Genomic DNA, 18,516 nt, shown 5'->3' on the forward strand with positions numbered 1-18,516 from the left:
TCCTAGGTCGACGCTCAATGGCTGAGCCATGCCCGGCCAGGCATGGCACTTCTTTTAAAAAACAAAAAACCCTGAAGAGACTCTGTCCTATTTGCTGCTGACTTTGCACATTTCATTAAGCTTACTGCTCTGCCAAATCTACCAGTCCCAAGTACAAATCCAGTATTTGAACAGTAAAGAGGAAACTTCAGCTAAATTCGGCTACAGAGTCAATCATCTTAATTGAACAAAAGGGCAGCTCCCAGAGGCATTTTCTTTCTTTTTTTTGTTTTAAACTACCAGCAGCTACTGAGACATGTAAGATACCACTTTCACTCACCTTTCTCTGGATTACATTCTACTTTGTTGATGTTTTTTACTTTTTTCCCCAATATATCCCAATAAGTGTGCATGCTAATGTCCTGTAAGTAGACATTCAGTACATGTGGGTGGATCTTCCTTGCCTCCTCCAGCACCTTGCTCCATCAACCAGCTCCTCACTCCCCCTTAGGCCAACCTCCTCCTCTGTTCTGGCTCTTTTAATCAGCTAACAATAAGTGTAGACCTTGTTTTATCTTGGCGCCTGCCCTGAGCGCATGTCCACTTCTGGCTACTGTTTTCTCTACCCTACTTCTCATCTTTGGTTCTCCAATGAGTGGTCTACATTTCCTGTCTTCCCTTCTTTCTTTCTTCAACCACCTGTAATCTGACTTCTCTGTCACCACTAAAAATAGTCTCCCTACAGGCCCCACTGACTTCCCAAATGACAAATCTAGTGGCCATTTGTCAATATGTTTCTTTTGGGACATTTCAGCTTCAATGAGACACTAATGATTACTCCCTTCTTGTCACTTGAATCATTCCATCTCCCAGTTTTTCTCCTGCCCCTTCATAGGCTTGTATTTCTTCTTAAGTATTTATATTCCCCAAGGCTATCTTTGGGGACTTGAAATCAATCATGTTCTGATTTATCTTCTGGCACCACTAATACATCACCTCCCCCCCCCCCCCCCCCCCATACACACTTACTCTTTTCAGACTGAGCCAAACCACCTCTCATCAGAAAATCCTACTTGTCCCTCAAGGTTCATTTATTCCACAACTTTCGCTGATCACCTTTACAAGAAGTGACAGCCCAGTTTCACTCGTCAATAGCTCTTTGTATTCTCTAGTTCTCATATACCCACCCATTGCCAACCTACTATTCATGTATACATCATTTCCCAAATAGATTAAAGCTTGGACTTTGGAATCAATCAGACCAAGGTTTGAATTGGGGCATTAACCCTAACTATACCACCTTCGGTAAGCTTTATCAAATCTCTCAGTTTTAGCATCTCTGACTAAAAATTAAGAAGGCCATGAGTGTAGTCTTTAAGAGCAAGGATCCCACGGACAGATAGTCCAGGTTGAACGCCAGCTCCACCACGTAGTATGACTTTTGTAAAGTTGTTTAACTTCTATATCTCAGTTTTCTTGTGGGGTGGTAAAAGTACCTACCTCATACTGTGAAGATTAAGAACAGTGCCTGGCACTCAGTAGGCACCAAGTAAACCTGGCATGTTTTTATTATTATTACCTGTATCTTCTAGGGTTATTGTGAAGATTAGTTGCCTGAAAAATTATAGCTAAGCAAAAAAGGGAAGTTATTCTTACAAAAGTCTGTCTTACTCCTCTTTGCATAATGTTTAGTCTCAAGTACAATCACTTGCACTTGGAAGTTGGAAAGTTCCTTCTTTCTTTCTTCTTTCTTTCTTTCTTTCTTTCTTTCTTTCTTTCTTTCTTTCTTTCTTTCTTTCTTTCTTTCTTTCTTTCTTTCTTCCTTCCTTCCTTCCTTCCTTCCTTCCTTCCTTCCTTCCTTCCTTCCTTCCTTCCTTCCTTCCTTCCTTCCTTCTTTCTTTCTTTCTTTCTTTCTTTCTTTCTTTCTTTCTTTCTTTCTTTCTTTCTTTCTTTCTTTCTTTCTTTCCTCCCTCCCTCCCTCCCTCCCTCCCTCCCTCCCTCCCTCCCTCCCTTCTTTCCTTCCTTCCTTCCTTCCTTCCTTCCTTCCTTCCTTCCTTCCTTCCTTCCTTCCTTCCTTCCTTCCTTCCTTCCTTCCTTCCTTCCTTCCTTCCTTCCTTCCTTCCTTTCACAGCTGAAAAAGTCCCACTTATCAGCCACAAAAGAAATTCTTTTCATCTATATGATTCTAAGAATATTCATAATACAGAAAACAAATTTCAGGTTAAACAGTGTACAGAAAAAAGGTAGTTTCTAAGCCCTTCAGGAAGATCACTTCATTCAGCAGCTAAATGACACCTTTTGACAATTATTTCTGTTTTTAGCTACAAACACTATATTTTGTTTCTGGGTTAGGGTGAGTTTTTAGATTTCTGGTGAATGTCTATAAGGTTAAGTAAGGGGTGCCAGGCTGAGCTGCTTTGCTAAGAAATAGATATTTTAAAAGTTATTTATGCATAACTTGGAACCTAAGCCAATACTTTGTCAAGTGTAATATAAATATTCCTTATCTGATCAGAGCTGTTTCTTAGTCTCCTTCTAGGACAGCCTTACTTTGATTTTTTTAAATATATATTTTTATTGATGTCAGAGAGAGGAAGGGAGAGGGAGAGAGAGATAGAAACATCAATGATGAGAGAGAGTCATTGATCAGCTGCCTCCTGCAAGCTCCCTACTGAGGATGGAGCCCACAACCCCGGCATGTGCCCTGCCTGGAAATCGAACTGTGATCTCCTGCATCATAGTCCACCATCAAACACTGAGCCACACTGGCCAAAATCAAACCAGGACCCTTCAGTCTGCAGTCTGACACTCTAACCACTGAGCAAAACCTGCTGGGGCTCAAAATTTTTTTATTTTGTTCTTTAGATTCCACATTTAAGTGAAATCAGATGGTAATTGTCTTTCTCTATAATACCCTTTAGGTCTATCCATGCTGTTGCAAATGGTAAGATTTCATTTTTTTAATGACTGTTAATATTCCATTGCATACATGTATATATATACCACTGCTTTTTTATCCACTTGTCTATTGATGGGCACTTGGGTGGCTATTGTAGCTGGCTATTGTAAATAATGCTTTGATGAATGTGGGAGTACATACATTCTTTTGACTTGGTGATCTGGGGTTTTTTGAATAAATCCTCAGAAGTGGAATTGCTGGGTCATCAGGCAGATCATTTTGAACTTTTTGAGGAAGCTTCATACTGTTTTCAACAGTGGCTTCACCAATCTGTATTCCCACCAACAGTGCACAAAGATTCCCTTTCCTCCACATCCTCACCAACACTAGTTGTTTGTTGATTTAGATGATAGCTATTCTGATAGGAGTGAGGTGATATCTCATTGTGGTTTTAATTTGCATCTCTCTGATGATTAGTGATGTTGAGCATCTTTTCATATGTCTATTGGCCTTTTGTACATCTTCTTTAGAGAAGTGTCTATTCGGGTCTTCTGCTCATTATTTAATTGGATTGTTTTTTGTGTTGAGTAGTATGAGTTCTTTATAAATTTTAGATTTTGTCCCTTATCAGATGCATCATCGATGAATTTGTTCTCCCACTTAGTAGATTGTCTCTTCAATTTTTTGATGGTTTCCTTTTCTGTGCAAAAACTCTTTACTTTGATGTAATCCCATTTGTTTATTTTTCTTTTGTTTCCCTTGCCTAAAGACATATATCAGAAAAAAGATTGCTAAGAGAAATGTCAGATTTTACTGCCTATGTTTTCATCTAGAATTTTTATGGTTTTGAGTCTTACATTTAGGTCTTTAATTCATTCTGAGTTTATTCTTGTATATGGTGTAAGGAGGTGGTCCAGTTTCATTTTTTTTGCAAGTATCTGTCCAATTTTTCTAGCACCGCTTATTGAATAAACTGTCTTTACCCCATGGTATGTTTTTCCCTCTTTTCTCAAATATTAATTGACCATGTAGACCTGGGTTTATTTCTGGGCTCTCTATTCTGATCCACTGATCTATGAGTCTGTTTTTATGCCACCACCATGCTGTCTTGGTTACTACAGCTTTGTAGTATAGTTTGATACCACGTAGCATGATACCCCCAACTTTGTTCTTCTTTCTCAATATTGCTGAGTCTGTTCTGGGTCTTTTGTGGTTCCATATGAATATTTGGACTATTTGACTATTTGTTCTTATTCTGTGAAATATGCCATTGGTATTTTGACAGGGATTGCACTGAATCTATAGATTGCTTTGGGTAGTATGGACATTTTAATGATGTTAATTCTTCTTATTCATGAACACAAAACATGTTTCCAGTTATTTGTATCTTCTTTAATTACTTTCTTCAGGGTCTTTTAATTTTTGAATATAGGTCTTTTAAATCCTTGGTTAAATTTATTCCTAGGTATTTTATTTTTTTGAAGCAATTGTAAATGGATTGTTTTCTTAGTTTTCCTTTCTGCTAGTTCATTATTGGTATATAAAAATGCAACTGATTTCTAAATATTTATTTTGTACCCTACTACTTTCCTGAATTCATTTATCAATTTTAGTAGTTTTTTGGTGGAATCTTTAGGGTTCTCCATATACAGTATCATGTCATGTGCAAATAATGACAGTTTTACTTCCTCTTTTCCAATTTGGTTGCCTTTTATTTCTTCTTCTTGTCTGATTGCTGTGGCTAGGACTTCCAGGGCTATGTTGTATGAGAGTGGTCAAAGAGGACATCCCTGTCTTATTCCTAATCTTAAGGGAAATGGCTTTAGTTTTTGCCCACTGAGTATGATGTTGGCTGTGGGTTTGTCATATATGGTCTTTATTATGTTAACGTATGATCCCTCTATTCCCACTTTGCTGAGAGTTTCTTTCATATATTGGTGCTGAATTTAATCAAATGCTTTTTTTGTATCTATTATGTGATTTTTATCCTTCATTTTGTTTATGTGGTTTATCACATTAAGTGATTTGTGGATATTGTACCAACCTTACATGCCAGACATAAATCCAGCTTGATCATGGTGCATGATCTTTTTAATGTATTACTGAATTCAGTTAGCTAATATTTTATAGAGAATTTTTGCATCTATGTTCATTCAGGGATATTAGCCTATAATTTTCTTCCTCGGTAGTGCCTTTATCTGGTTTTGGAATTAGGATAATACTGGCCTCGTAAAATGAGCTAGTGAGTCTTCTCTCCTCTTGAATTCTTTGGAATAGTTTGTAAAGAATAGGTGTTAGTTCTTTGAATGTATAGTAAAATCCACCTGTGAAGCCATCTGGTCCAGGACTTTTGCGTGCTGGGAGTTTTTTAATTACTTCTTCGATTTCATTAATTTTCATGGGTCTGTTCAGATTTTCTGATTCTTCTTGATTCAGTTTTGGAAGACTATATTTCTAGGAATTTATCCATTTCAACCAACTTGTCCAATTTGTTGGTATATAGTTGTTTGTAATATATCCTTACAATCTCTGTATTTCTGTGGTATCAGTTGTTACCTCTCTTTCATTTCTGAATTTATTTATTTGGGTCATCTCTCTTGTTTTCTTTATGAGTCTGGTTAAAGGTTTGTCAATTTTGTTTCTCTTTTCAAATAACCAGCTCATGGTTCATTGATGTTTTGCATTTTTCTTTTTTTAGTCTCTATGTCAGTTATTTTCACTAATCTTTTTTATTTCTGTCCTATTCACTTTGAGCTTTGTTTTTCTTTTTCCAGTTCCTTCAGGTAGAAAGTTAGATTGTTTATTTGAGATTTTTCTTGTTTCTTGAGGCAGGCCTGTATTGCTATAAACTTCCCTCTTAGAACTGCCTTCACTGTGTTCCATAGGTTTTGAGTTGTTGTGTTCTCATTTTCATTTGTGTCAAGGTATCTTGTGATTTCTTCCTTGTTCTCATTGTTGTCCCATTCATTGTTTAGTACCATGTTATTTAGCCTCATGTGTTTGTGTGTTTTTCAGTGTTTTTCTTGTGATCAATTTCTAGTTTCATATCATTGTGGTCAGGGAAGGTACTTGATATCATTTCAACCTTCTTAAATTTATTGAGACTTGTTTTGTGTCCTAACATGTGTTGTGTCCTAGAAAATGTTCCATGTACACTTGAAAAGAATGTATATTCTGGTGCTTTGGGGTGAAATGCTCTGTAAATATCAATTAAATTCAGCTGGCCTAGTGTGCCAGTGACGTCTGCTGTTTCCTTGTGGATATTTTGTCTGGAAGGTCTATCCATTGATGTCAATGGGGTGTTAAAACCCCCTTCTATGGCTATGTTACTGTCTATCTCTCCTTTTATGTCCATCAAGATTTGCTTTATATATTTAGGTGCTCCTATGTTGGGTGCATAAATGTTTACAGGCTATATCTTCTTGTTGTATTGATCCCTTTATCATTATGTAATACCCTTCTTTATCTCTTATTATGGACTTTGTTTTAAAGTCTGTTTTGTCTGATATATGTACTGCTACCCCAGCTTTTTTTTTTTTTTTTCCATTTGCATGATATATTGTTTTCTATCCCTTTATTTCTAGTCTTTATGTATCTTTTGTTGTGAGGTGGGTCTCTGTTAGATAGTGTGTATATGGGTGTGTGCCACACCTTTTTTATCCACTCATCTATTGATGGGCACTTGGGTTGCATCCATATTTTGACTATTGTAAATAATGGTACAATGAACATAGTGGTGCACATATTCTTTTGAATTAGTGTTTTTTGTTTCTTCGGATAAACACCCAAAGAAAGTAGAATCACTGGATCATAAGGCAGTTACATTTTTGTTTTCCATAGTGGCTCCACCAATCACAGCAAATTTTCTTAATTCACAAATTCCTTGCATATTAAACAGATTTCTGATTAAAGGAGCTGATATTTTCTGATATTTAGAAGTCTTCAGACAACTCAGGTATCTGAAGAGGAGAAACATAAGACTATGGCTGAATGTTCCATCTCTATATGGGTTAGTGGCAAAAGAAAAAGCTCTTTTATAACTACAAATAGACTGTATCTTAACCTTAGTCTGTTACCTCTTATCAGACCTGGTCTAAAATTGTGAGAAGCTGGGGTGAGGGTATATTTCACTTGCTAAAGGCCTTGCTTTCTTAGAGCCACAATCAAATTCAATAAAATTACTAGAACAATTCATCCTATATAGTTTGTTGGTGGTGGGTCACCAGTGTCATTATCATAGCACAGTGTCCTGCTCAAATTCAGAGAGTTATACTGATGCCAGCTCTGAGACATCAGCACCCAAGAGAAGCTGGAATCCTAAGACACAAGGCCAAGGAATAAAGATTTGTCAACAGATGTTACTGCCTGAATTTAGAACAACATTAGTGTACAGTTACGTTATCATTAGCTAATTGCCTGGCCTTTCAATGTTGGTACCAGCTGGCCACAACTGATGTTTATACAGGCTCAGTCTTAAGGCATGACATATCTCATTACAGATTCCTGGTGTGTGGTGCAAGAGAGGGTGGCATCCTGGACGCTAATTTAAAGACTTGCACACCGAGAAAATACTTTGTGTTACTTCCAGTTTACTTTTAGTCTTACATTAAAATAGAAATTCCCTTAATTGTTTCTTTTATGTTAGCAAGCCAGCTAGATCATGTTATATTATTAAGTCTACTTTTCAGCATAACACAGCATCTTTATGAATATGTGTCTTTCATTGCACACCTGTGCTCCAAGCTCAACAACAGGGATCCTTACTGAGAGATTCTGCCTGTGTCTTGTCCATGAACTATTTTGTGAGCATGGGTTCAAGGTTCGAGCAATCCCTACAATAAAATCCTCCATTTTCATGCCACCTCTCATCATAAAAAGTGTTTTCGTTTTTTTTTAGCCAAAAAACATATATATATAACCCATGGTGATGCCAGAGGGAAGAGGGAGTAGGGGCTCGGTGGAGGTGGGCAAAGAGGGGGAAATGGAACATCTGTAATAGTGTTAACAATCAAAAGTTTAAAAAAGCCACGAAAGCGTTTTTAAATCCAGAATTTTAGAAGAAGAAGGTAAGCAATGCCCTCTCACTCAGTCATAAGCTCTGCTGAAGGACAAGAAGTTAGGTGAGTGTCCTGTTTTTGAAGTTATGCAGATCTTTGCTTTCTTCCAAGACTCAATCAAAGCAGAGGTTAAATTACTTGCTTTCTAAGTCTTAAGTGAGTTAGAATTTCTTCTGCTGCTGCTGCTATTTTATGCTGATACACTGTAGATCCAGATGAAACCTGTAGGCCCAATACCTGATTTAGCTTCCTGTGCAAGCACAGAATTGAAACATGGGTCCATTAAAGTGCACAGGGGAAGTAAAATAGGTTGAAGCCAAATCAAGCCATAAAAGAATGTAAAATCAAGGTTTTGAACAAGGGAATGAAAGGGACAGGGCTGTATTTAGGCAAGATTTATAAGACAGGATCAGAAGGGGAAAAATTGGCTACAGTCCCCTCATTCTTCCTTTTATTCATTTTGGGGACACTTCACCTTGTCATGGAAACTTCAGCTTGCATGTAGCCTCACGGTGCAAACCCTGGCCTTGTCTGCATGAGAAGCAAACCACGAATTCCCCAGAAGACTTTGGCAGGATAATGGACTGACATAACTCAAAATCTCACATGCTATAAACACCTGGAAATGTTGAATGGAATATAAACTATTTTTAAATGCAAAAATGAGCTCACAAGAAAGGAAGAGGGAAACGGAAAGCAGGAAGGTATGAAGTGACGTAGCAGCTGCAAAGGGGGAGAATTATTGGTCTCATTATCCTGGAGGTTTTTCTGTTGTCCACTGGGAACAGGAAACAAAGCTGTGGGCCTTGAGAGGTGGGACATTGGAAATAAGATATCTACATAAAGTCTTGTCCTAAACAATGAAAAAAATGGACTAGGGGAAAATCTAGGAAGACAGATACTCCAACGGTCCCTGCCTGGGTTCTAGGTAAAGACAAGAGCAAAGCATCCACAAGCATTTGAAATCACAGTCTCAAGTCTTACACGAGTTGGAGTTCCATTAATATCGCTTTCTGGGTGCTGAAACTGCCATGTCAAGAAATTATTAATATTTGGCCCCAGACAGGAATCATTCTAAGGCTAATCTAAAACAGGGCACACACACAAAAATGTATGTTTGATGTGATCAAAGAAATATAAGAGAAACTGTAAACTTAAGAAAGGAAAAAAATTCATCTTAAAAACTCCATCTAAATAGACCTTGATAGAAAACCAAACAGAACTTCTAGAACTGAAAAATATAGTCACCAAATTTATAATTCTCAATGGGCAGGCTAAACAACAGATTAGACATAGCTCAAGACAGTATTAATGAACTGAATACAGACCTGAGAAAATGACTCAAAATGTAGTAGTGAGAGGCAAAGAAGTAAATATAATAACAGAAGGGTAAAAAGATAAACTATATAACATGAGAAGGTCCGATCTAATAGGAGTGTCAGAAAAAGAGAAGCAGGGAAAGTGAAGGAATGGTAATATTCCAATACTTAATGGCTAAGAACTTTCCATAATTCAGGATGTAAGCCCTCAATTCAAGAAACATGAGAATCTCAAACAAGAAAATAAAAATAATTCCACATCCAAACACAGAGTAGTGAAACCTCATGACACTATAGACAAAGAAAACAAACAAACAAACATAAAAGCAAGCAGGGAAAAAAGTTTAAAAAATCCACAAACAAATGACAAATCAACCACAGGTGTTTCAACAGCAGTAATAGAGGGAACATAGTGAAATATATTGTCAAAAGTATAGAGGAAAAATAAATGTGAAACTAAAATTCGATTTCCAGCTGAACTACCACTGAGAATTGAGGGAGAAAGAAAGTATCTTAGATAAACAAGACTGAATGATTTACAACCCAAATGACTCTTAACTAAAGAATGACACAAAATACTTTGGGAAGAAGAAAATTTAAAGCAGAGAAAAAGTAGGGGGTAAGAGGAAAAAGCATCAGTTATACTGCTTTCTGTACAGATGACCCAATTTAGCTTGTTTAAAATACTTAGGTATAATTTTGATTCATTCACACTGGATAGCTGTTGTTGTGTTGGATGTTGTCATTATTTTATTGGACAATCTAAGGGAATAAAGGTCAGTGCCCTATACTTTGAAGTTTTTGAAAATCACTCTTGCCACTCTCATACAAATTTTAATTCTATTAAAGCTATAAAATGAAATTTTGTGATTTGACACAAGCCCATATAAATCTAGGCTCTTAAAGAATTCCATTTATTTCTAAGTAAAGCTAACTCAGAAAGAGAAATAGCTGAGGACATCTACTGAAATTCACTTTAAACGTACTATACGTATGTCAAAAATAACACCTCTTGCTATGGCTACAGAACAAAATGTCAAAAGCCCATTTACATTTTTAGAATCAGGTAACAAGCCCCAGAATCTACTCACATATATTGTCCCATAAGTAAGCAAATATAAGGACAATAATTACTAAGCTTTTTTTTTTAATCCTCACCTGAGGATATTTTTTCTGTGTTTTTCAGAGAGAGTGAAAGAAGGGGAGAGAGAGAGAGAAACATCGATCTGAGAGAGACAGAATTGGTTGTGTCCTGCCTTGGGATCACGCCTGCAACCCAGGTATGTGCCCTTTGCTGGATCTGAACCCGGTACCCTTCAGTCCAAGGGTCAATGCTCTAACCACTGAGCAAAAAATGGCTAGGGCACTAAGCATTTTTTTAACAAACAAGAAATGTAATAAGAAATGTTACATCTCTGCCAAAAATATAAGGGAACAAATCATCTCTTTTTATATAAAGCAACGATACTAAAAATTGATTGAATACATTTCTTCAGCTAAAAACATAATGTTCATCTACTTGGCCACTAGCATCCAGTAGATTCTCTCATCTGATAAAAGGCTGACTGATAAAGAGGACTTGTACTTTTCCATTTTCTTGTTTGGGGACATTTAAGTTGTTGCACAGAAAGGAACAAAAACATCAACCTCTAATTAAAAGAATGCTGTGGCAAATGTTTTTCAGACATAATATTTACTCCAAGAAGAAAAATGCCATGCAAACAAATTCCAAGCTGAATAAAGATGAAAAATCACTCGAACTATTTTACTTAATAAATTCTTTAACAACAGTATTTAAGCTATTATTTTGGAAACAGGGATGACTCAAAAAGTGTCAGGACCTAGCCTTCTAACCATCTCCTTTAACTTTTGTACTTCTTAGTTCCTCAGAAAAATTCACCATGATACACAATTTCAGAGAGCCCTGACCTCCCATTTTGGCATTTTCCAATGCTAAGGAGTGTAATGTGTCTCTTAAACTCCACCATGACCTCTAGAGCCAAGGCGGCTTCCCACCCTCATGGAGGGTGGGAGTCTGGGATGCTTCAGCATCTCTCAAGGAGTTCAGAGGGTTCCAAGTACAGCACTGTTTTCGGCAATGGGAACTTGGGTACATGATTTATGGCTGGCTGGTATAGGAGAGCCCTGCATTGATTTGTCTTAAGAAGTTAATGAAGGTATCCTTACATAAAGATGACCATGCAGACTGTTAATAGAGTGTAGAATAGTTCAGATATTGGTTGTGAGGGCACCCAGCTTGAATTCAAATCAATACTGTGTGACCTTGTGCAATTATTTTACCCTCTCTGTACCAACTTTTTCCATATGTAAACAGGAATATAAATACTACCTAGGACCACTGTGAAAATGAAAGGAGCTGGTAAGTTCAGCACAGTGCCTGGTGCATAGTAACTACTCCAGAAATATAAGCTGTTAATATTAGTTGTAAGAATACTAGAAACATAAAAACATGAGAGAATGGGGAAAAGGTACTGTGCTAAGGTTTAATTTAAGTGATTTAAATGGCAAAACCAAGGAACATCTTCCATAAGGAGTTAGAGTTCATAAAAACAACCTTCACTGATCTAACAGAAATGAAAATGCAAAGTGTATAAATTTTAGGTAAAATATTCTTGAATTCTGATCCCCAAAACTTCCATTGTTACGTAATTTTAGAGACTTGTGTTTTGGGCTCAAAAACATTACATTTAATTATTTTAAGCTATGATGCCGTAAAGCAAACTTCACACTTCACGCACCCCAGGATTTCCACAGGCGGTACAGAGCCCAGCTTCACAGAGAGAGCTGCGTCACTCTGCATTCCTTTCATTTTCTCTTATTGTGTGTGACAAAGGTCAGAAAACCAGTAATCTGAATCTACCAATTGGACTTCCTTCCAGGCTGTCCTTTTTAGAGCCAGCACTTGTGAGAGCAATTAACACATGGTTGAAACACATGACTTATTTTGTGGCAGAATTATCAGCAAAGAAAGATCCCAGTGTCTAAGGGCATCATCTACTAAGGAACCTAAAGGTAATGAGTTAAGAATGTCCTGTCTTGGTACATGCAAAAAAATGAAACTAGACGGCCAACTTACACCATACATAAGAATAAACTCAAAATAGATAAAAGACTTAAATGTAAGTTGTGAAACCATAAAGATCCTAGAAGAAAACATAGGCAGCAAAATCTCAGACATTTTTCGGAGCAATATGTTTGCCCCTACATCTCCTAGGGAAAGGGAAACAAAAGAGAACATAAAGAAGTGGGATTGCATCAAAGTAAAAGGCTTCTGCACAGCAAAAGAAACCATCAACAAAATGAAAAGGGAGCCCACTGTATGGGAGAACATATTTGCCAATGACACATCTGATAAAGGATTAATATCCAAAATATATAAGGAACTCATACAACTTAAAAGGAAGACAAACAATCCAATTTAAAAATGGGAAAAGAACCTAAATAGACATTTCTCCAAAGAGGACATACAGATGGCCAAGAGACATATGAAAAAATGCTCAAAGTCACTAATCATCAGAGAGATACAAATTAAAACCACAATGAGGTATCACCTCACACCTGTCAGAATGGCTGCCATCAACAAATCAACAAATGACAAGTGCTGAGGAGGGTGTGGAGAAAGGGGAACCAGTACACTGCTGGTGGGAATGCAGACTGGCGCAGCCCCTGTGGAAAACAGTAGGAAGTTTCCTCAGAAAATTAAAAGTGGAACTGCCATTTGACCCAGAGATCCCACTTCTAGGAATACATCCTAAGAAACCTGAAACACTCAGAAAGAATATGTGTACCCCTATGTTCACAGCAGTGCAATTTACAATAGCTAAGATCTGGAAACAGCCCAAGTGCCCATCAGTAGATAAGTGGATAAAAAAGCAGTGGGACATATACACCATGGAGTACTACGCAGCTGTGAATAAGAAGGATCTCTTACCCTTTGGGACAGCATGGAGGGACCTGGGGAGTATTACGCTAAGCGAAATATGATAGTCAGAGAAAGACAAGTATCACATGATCTCACTTACATGTAGCTAATAAGCTGATGAATAAAATAGATCCGGAGACACAGAAACATGGAACAGACTGCCAGATATCAGAGGGAAGGTGAGGGTGGGGAGTGGGTGGGGAGAGATTAATCTAAGAACTTATAAGCATATATGCATAACCCATGGACACAGGCAATAGTGTAGGGAAGGCCTGGGGAGTGGGGCGGAAGCCAGGAGGAGGGGATCAATGGGGGGAAAAAGGGGACATCTGTAATATTTTTAACAATAAAGGTAAATTTTTAAAAAATGTCCTTTCTTCCAATTTTCAGAAAACAAAGTGGTGTTTATGAATGACACAACAAAAACTTCCTCAAACCCTGTATCACTGAGACCATGTGTCCTCACACTGGCAGTCCAGGCAGACACTTGAAGAACAGTGTTTTGTTTTGTATTTTCCTCATTTACGTTAAAAACAGGACAAAAGACTTTGACTAAAGTATGTCAGAACAGAGACTGGATACAATTTTCCTGTGATTAATACTTCTTATTACTTAATTATGCTGATTAGTATTATACTTAGTAATAAAATGTACTACTGAAACATATTTCCTGAGGATTGTTTTAATGTCTTCAAATCTCAATTTTTTAAATTAAATCAGGAAACTTAACTATAATCTTTAAAAAACTTTCCAGCCTGGGTGGGCGTGGCTCAGCAGCTGAGCATCAACCTAGGATCCAGGCGACCTGGGTTCGATTCCCCGTCAGGGCACATGCCCGGGTTGCGGGCTCGATCAATGACTTTCTCATCATTGATGTTTCTATCTCTCTCTCTCCTTCTCCTTTCCTCTCTCTGAAATCAATAAAGATATATTAAAAAAAATAAAAATAAAAAAATAAAAAACTTTCCAAAGGAAAATAAACCTCTGAAAATTAGGGAAAAGCTATCCATCATTTCTTAGAGCCATAAAATCCCCTGTTCAATGTAAAAGTAAATGTAAGGAAAAGCAGGTGTCCAGGTGCACACTCACCAGGGGCTCTGCCATGATGATGCGAATCTTGCGCTCAGCTTGGGTAGTAAAGTTGACAAATAAACTCTTGAGTACATATTCCCCTGGTTTGCTGTCTGGGTCCACCTTGATGGGTAACATGGTTGGCGGCCCCTTCTCCCTTTGTGTGCCAGACACAGGTGGAACTGGAGGCTTGATATAACCGTTGCCAACTGGAGAAGCTGAAAAATATAACAGATACTCTTACAGGCTGAAAATCACATTGTAAACATTCAGACTGGCTGTGTTAAACCACAGATATAAAGATATGAATCCTCTGGAATGCTGTATGGAGCATCATAACCTGGCCTAATTTTTTAGAAATGGTGTCAGAATTTAATTATTTTGAATACATTAAGTTTATGGTTTACCATATTTGATAATCTCAAAATACTTTTAGGTACATTGCTTTAGGTAAATTATGTTGTAAGTACATAATACAGCTGATAAACCCAACAACATTTAAGATGTTTTTGGCTTCTTTTTTTATGGTTTAAAGAACATATATGTGAAAAAAAAGTGATTTGTTGTCCTGGTTTTCCTAATGGCCAAGAGCTCTCTATCTCCTGTGCTTCATTCTAGATAATGAAACAAGGACAAATGAAATAAATAATGGAAGAAACTTCAGAAGTTTCCAAGAACCAATTTACAGTAGCCCAGCTTGCTCTTTCTCCTAAAGGGATGCCCCTCTTGAAAGATAAAGGCTCAGGAAGGACCCTGTCAATACCAACCAACGTGTAGATTTAACTTATCACTCTCAACACGCTTAGGTGCAAGTTGAGATGCCCTCCTCAGGCTTCATAAAATGTGCAGATTCCTCACTTGGATTAGATTTTATTTTGAACAGAGTCCTTGGTAAGTGGTCTTCTTTCAGAATGCAATAGTCAGACAATTATTTTAATTTGATAGTTACAGAAAATAAATTTTTATTCATAAATGGAAAATTTATGTGTCTCTTCATAAATTGTAACATGCACTACTCCCTTCCACAGAAGTACCTGTAAGAGGTTCAGTTATCACTATCCAATGAAGGAAATGGGTAGAAGCATTGAGAATGCTGAGGACAGGATAAGGGTAAGGCAGACATTTAAAAGGAAGACTATCATTTTTGGATGTCTGGATACAGAGATTAAAGACAAGTTAAAAAAAAGTTAGATTTCCAGTTTGGACACTGGTTAGGGTATTAGAGAATGGTGGCATGCCATCGATAATAAAGGAAGAAAAAAGTTCTTGAAACTTTCTCAAAACTACAAGTAAATTCAAGGCTTCTCTTACCCTCTTTCTACTCCAAGCCAAATTCTGAGGAAGCCATGACACTTTTTTTTTCTTATTTTATTGAATTACAAACATGTCCTCATTTTATGTTGTACATTCTCACTCATCCTTCCTACTCTTTCCTAATGCCCCATCCTCTCTTCTGTCCCTTACAATCTCAACTACCACTAAACTTTAATAATATGGCCTCTTCAGACATAAAAATAAAATATGTTGTATATTACTTCTTTCCCTCTCCATTCTTTGCAGCTCTATTGTAGTCTAGGCCCTTGGAAGCCTGGGGCATGACAACTAGAGCAGGCCCTCTGCTGCCTTTAGTTCATTCATTTTACATAGCAAACTAATCTTTCTTCAGCATGGCTTTAATCACAACACTTTTCTATTCAACATTTTCAATGGCTCTCAATTATCACCCTCAATCCTCAAACATGTGCCCTGGGTTTGAGCACCCTCAGCAGTTTGCCTCCATCCCATGCCCAGGTCGTGTTGATGTCTTGGCTGGTCCACGAGCACACTGTTTTCACTTATGCCTTCCTCTCCTGCTGCTCCTTCCAATCTTCTCTGCTCATCTAACCCTCCTGTTCCTTCAGAATCACTCCTAGTGTCATCTCTACCAGGCTAACCCCCACTGGTAAGTTTGCATTTCCAGATCTAAACACTTAAATCATGATCTTTGGCACTGTACATCTACATTACCTAAGGGAGGACTCAATAGACAGGTGACAAGTGAAGTGATTATCCACTGGTCACGCGGTTCTGCCTAGGGTTGGTCCTAAAACTGAACCATTTATTCTTCTAAATGTATCCCCTAAAGGTTCCCCAATAAGACTGTGGTCTCCCAGATCTAGTATAGAGTTCTTCACACAGGTAATGCCCAATATATCTCCTTAACTAATTAAAATGACATCTTACTTGATTTCTGTACATCTTGAAGTGATTCACAGGGAGGGAACTCTATGACAAGACTCAGTAGTAGAGTCCCTAAAGGAATAGGGTGCAGGACTTGCAAAGAAGAGTCATTAGTTCAATGGTGCTCCAAGTAGCTTCCTAAAGTGTACTACTTAATTTAAAGGGGCATACTCAAAATCAGGTGATGCAAATGAAGTCCTAGCCACACCTCCATGTCACCACCTACTTTCTCAGTGCAAGTCCAACTTACGGGAACATATGACCTCCATGAGATGCTTTCTAACATATCAAGGCATTGTGCCACAGAACTGGAGACTGGAATACAAACCAAGAAAATCTAAGTGGAGGATGACTGTTATTGTCTTTCATTTTCTATAGGATTTCATCCATTTCTAGAATACAGCAATAATTAGGTTGATGCAACATATAATTGCAAGACCAGATCTGTAACTGTAAGACTGTGGGCTTAAAAGTCTAGTGAGAGAATGTTTTTAAGAGTGACCTCTGATAGTCTTCCTACAAAGCCACCTTTTGAAGCAGGTAACTGACATCCGGAAACCAGAAGATCTCTTAGACAAATATTCCATTTAAAATGCTAAAGTACCAATTCACTGCTGTCATAAAAAAATGTTATCCACCTGTACTTCAAAGCCAGGCATCTTGTGAGCACAAAAGTCAGTGTGCACAGTCTTCATGAGCTGGAATGGTCCTAGCCCAGCCGAGCCCTATGCCAGAGCTGAAAGTGATTTAAGGGGAGGACAGGCACCCATCAATGTGGTGTAAAACAGATTAGCTGGGCAGATGGAGATGCAGTGAAAGTTAGTGGGGTAAGTGTCCTTGAATAGACAACTTCCAAGTTTCAGTAACCCCTCTTTATCCTACCTCAACTAATTCTGAATAAATATTATCCTTTTGTCAGGATAGTTTTAAAAATAAACATATGACATGGTACCTTTCAGTAATTCATTTATTGGGTGACAATATAGCAGAGAACCAAGAAATACATGATCTCTGCTGGTCAAAATTGAGTCACAAAGTTTATACTAGTCTAAACATTAGAATAATACCATTAGAAAAAAATCATTAGACTCTCCCTCAGCATTTGCTTGCTCTCAGTCCACACATATTTAAGATCAATTGCTGAGTTCACTATAGTTTGGAAACAGAAAATTACAAGGTAAAGGTGCAACCTCTCTGGGTAGAAACACTAATAGCAAAAGAAGAAAAAAAATGTCATAACTCTAAAAAGCCACTAGACCTTAAAAATGCAGTTGCCTGAAGCCATGAGTACAGGGCCACAGAATGTGACATTCTCACAGTCTTGGGGGTGTCCATGACTTAGATCAGCATGTTGCCATGATTAGCATCCATGAGATGACCCTGAGTTCCATGGAAAGGTTAAAATAAGTCTGATATATAGTCTTATATTTGAGAAGGTGGGAAAAAGAGCAACAGAAATTTCCAGAAAGTTTTCCTTTCGAAAGGATAAAACTAAAAAAGGCTTTGCTGTCTAGAGGGGGAAATAACATCTCTAAGAATTTAGCTTTCAAGAATTAAATCTATTTGTGCACACACCTGAAACTAATGTAAAATAACATTGAATGTAAACTGTAATTGAAAAGTAAATTGTGCACAGGTCTGATTTCTAACTGAAACTTATTATTTTTTATTGAGTTTATTGGGGTGACATTGGTTGATAAAATTATATAGGTTTCAAGTGTACACAAAATAAATATCCAGAAAACAGTTGCATTTCTACACACCAATAATGAACAATCAGAAAGGGAAACTAAGAACACAATCCCATTTACAATTGCATAAAAAACAAACAAACCTAGGAATATAAATGAAACTTATTTTTTACTGAAACCAACAAACTGCCAATGCAGTAACAGCCATACTCAGGCCCTGTTTTCCAGCTCTGCAAACACAGGTGATCACTGGTGGAATCTACTCCTTGTCACCAGAGTGCTTTGCATACTTTCTATCCCACCGGGCAAGCAAGTACACCCATATGTCAGGGTCCAA

At 37.6% G+C, this 18,516-nt stretch overlaps 1 protein-coding gene across 2 annotated transcripts in view; it reads right to left on the reverse strand.

Annotated features, from left to right (window-relative positions):
• Positions 1-18,516, reverse strand: part of FRY (FRY microtubule binding protein) — a 505,671-nt gene that overhangs the window by 254,266 nt on the left and 232,889 nt on the right. For both annotated transcript variants that reach the window (XM_087814426.1, XM_016213841.2), the window contains one exon: positions 14,287-14,486. In XM_087814426.1, the coding sequence (XP_087670552.1) occupies positions 14,287-14,406 (120 nt within the window). In that variant the 5' untranslated portion in view covers positions 14,407-14,486. The remainder of the gene's footprint in view (positions 1-14,286; positions 14,487-18,516) is intronic.

Source organism: Miniopterus natalensis, chromosome 2 (assembly GCF_054644295.1).
Source record: "Miniopterus natalensis isolate mMinNat1 chromosome 2, mMinNat1.hap1, whole genome shotgun sequence".
In the NCBI taxonomy this organism is placed as follows: Eukaryota; Metazoa; Chordata; class Mammalia; order Chiroptera; family Miniopteridae; genus Miniopterus; species Miniopterus natalensis.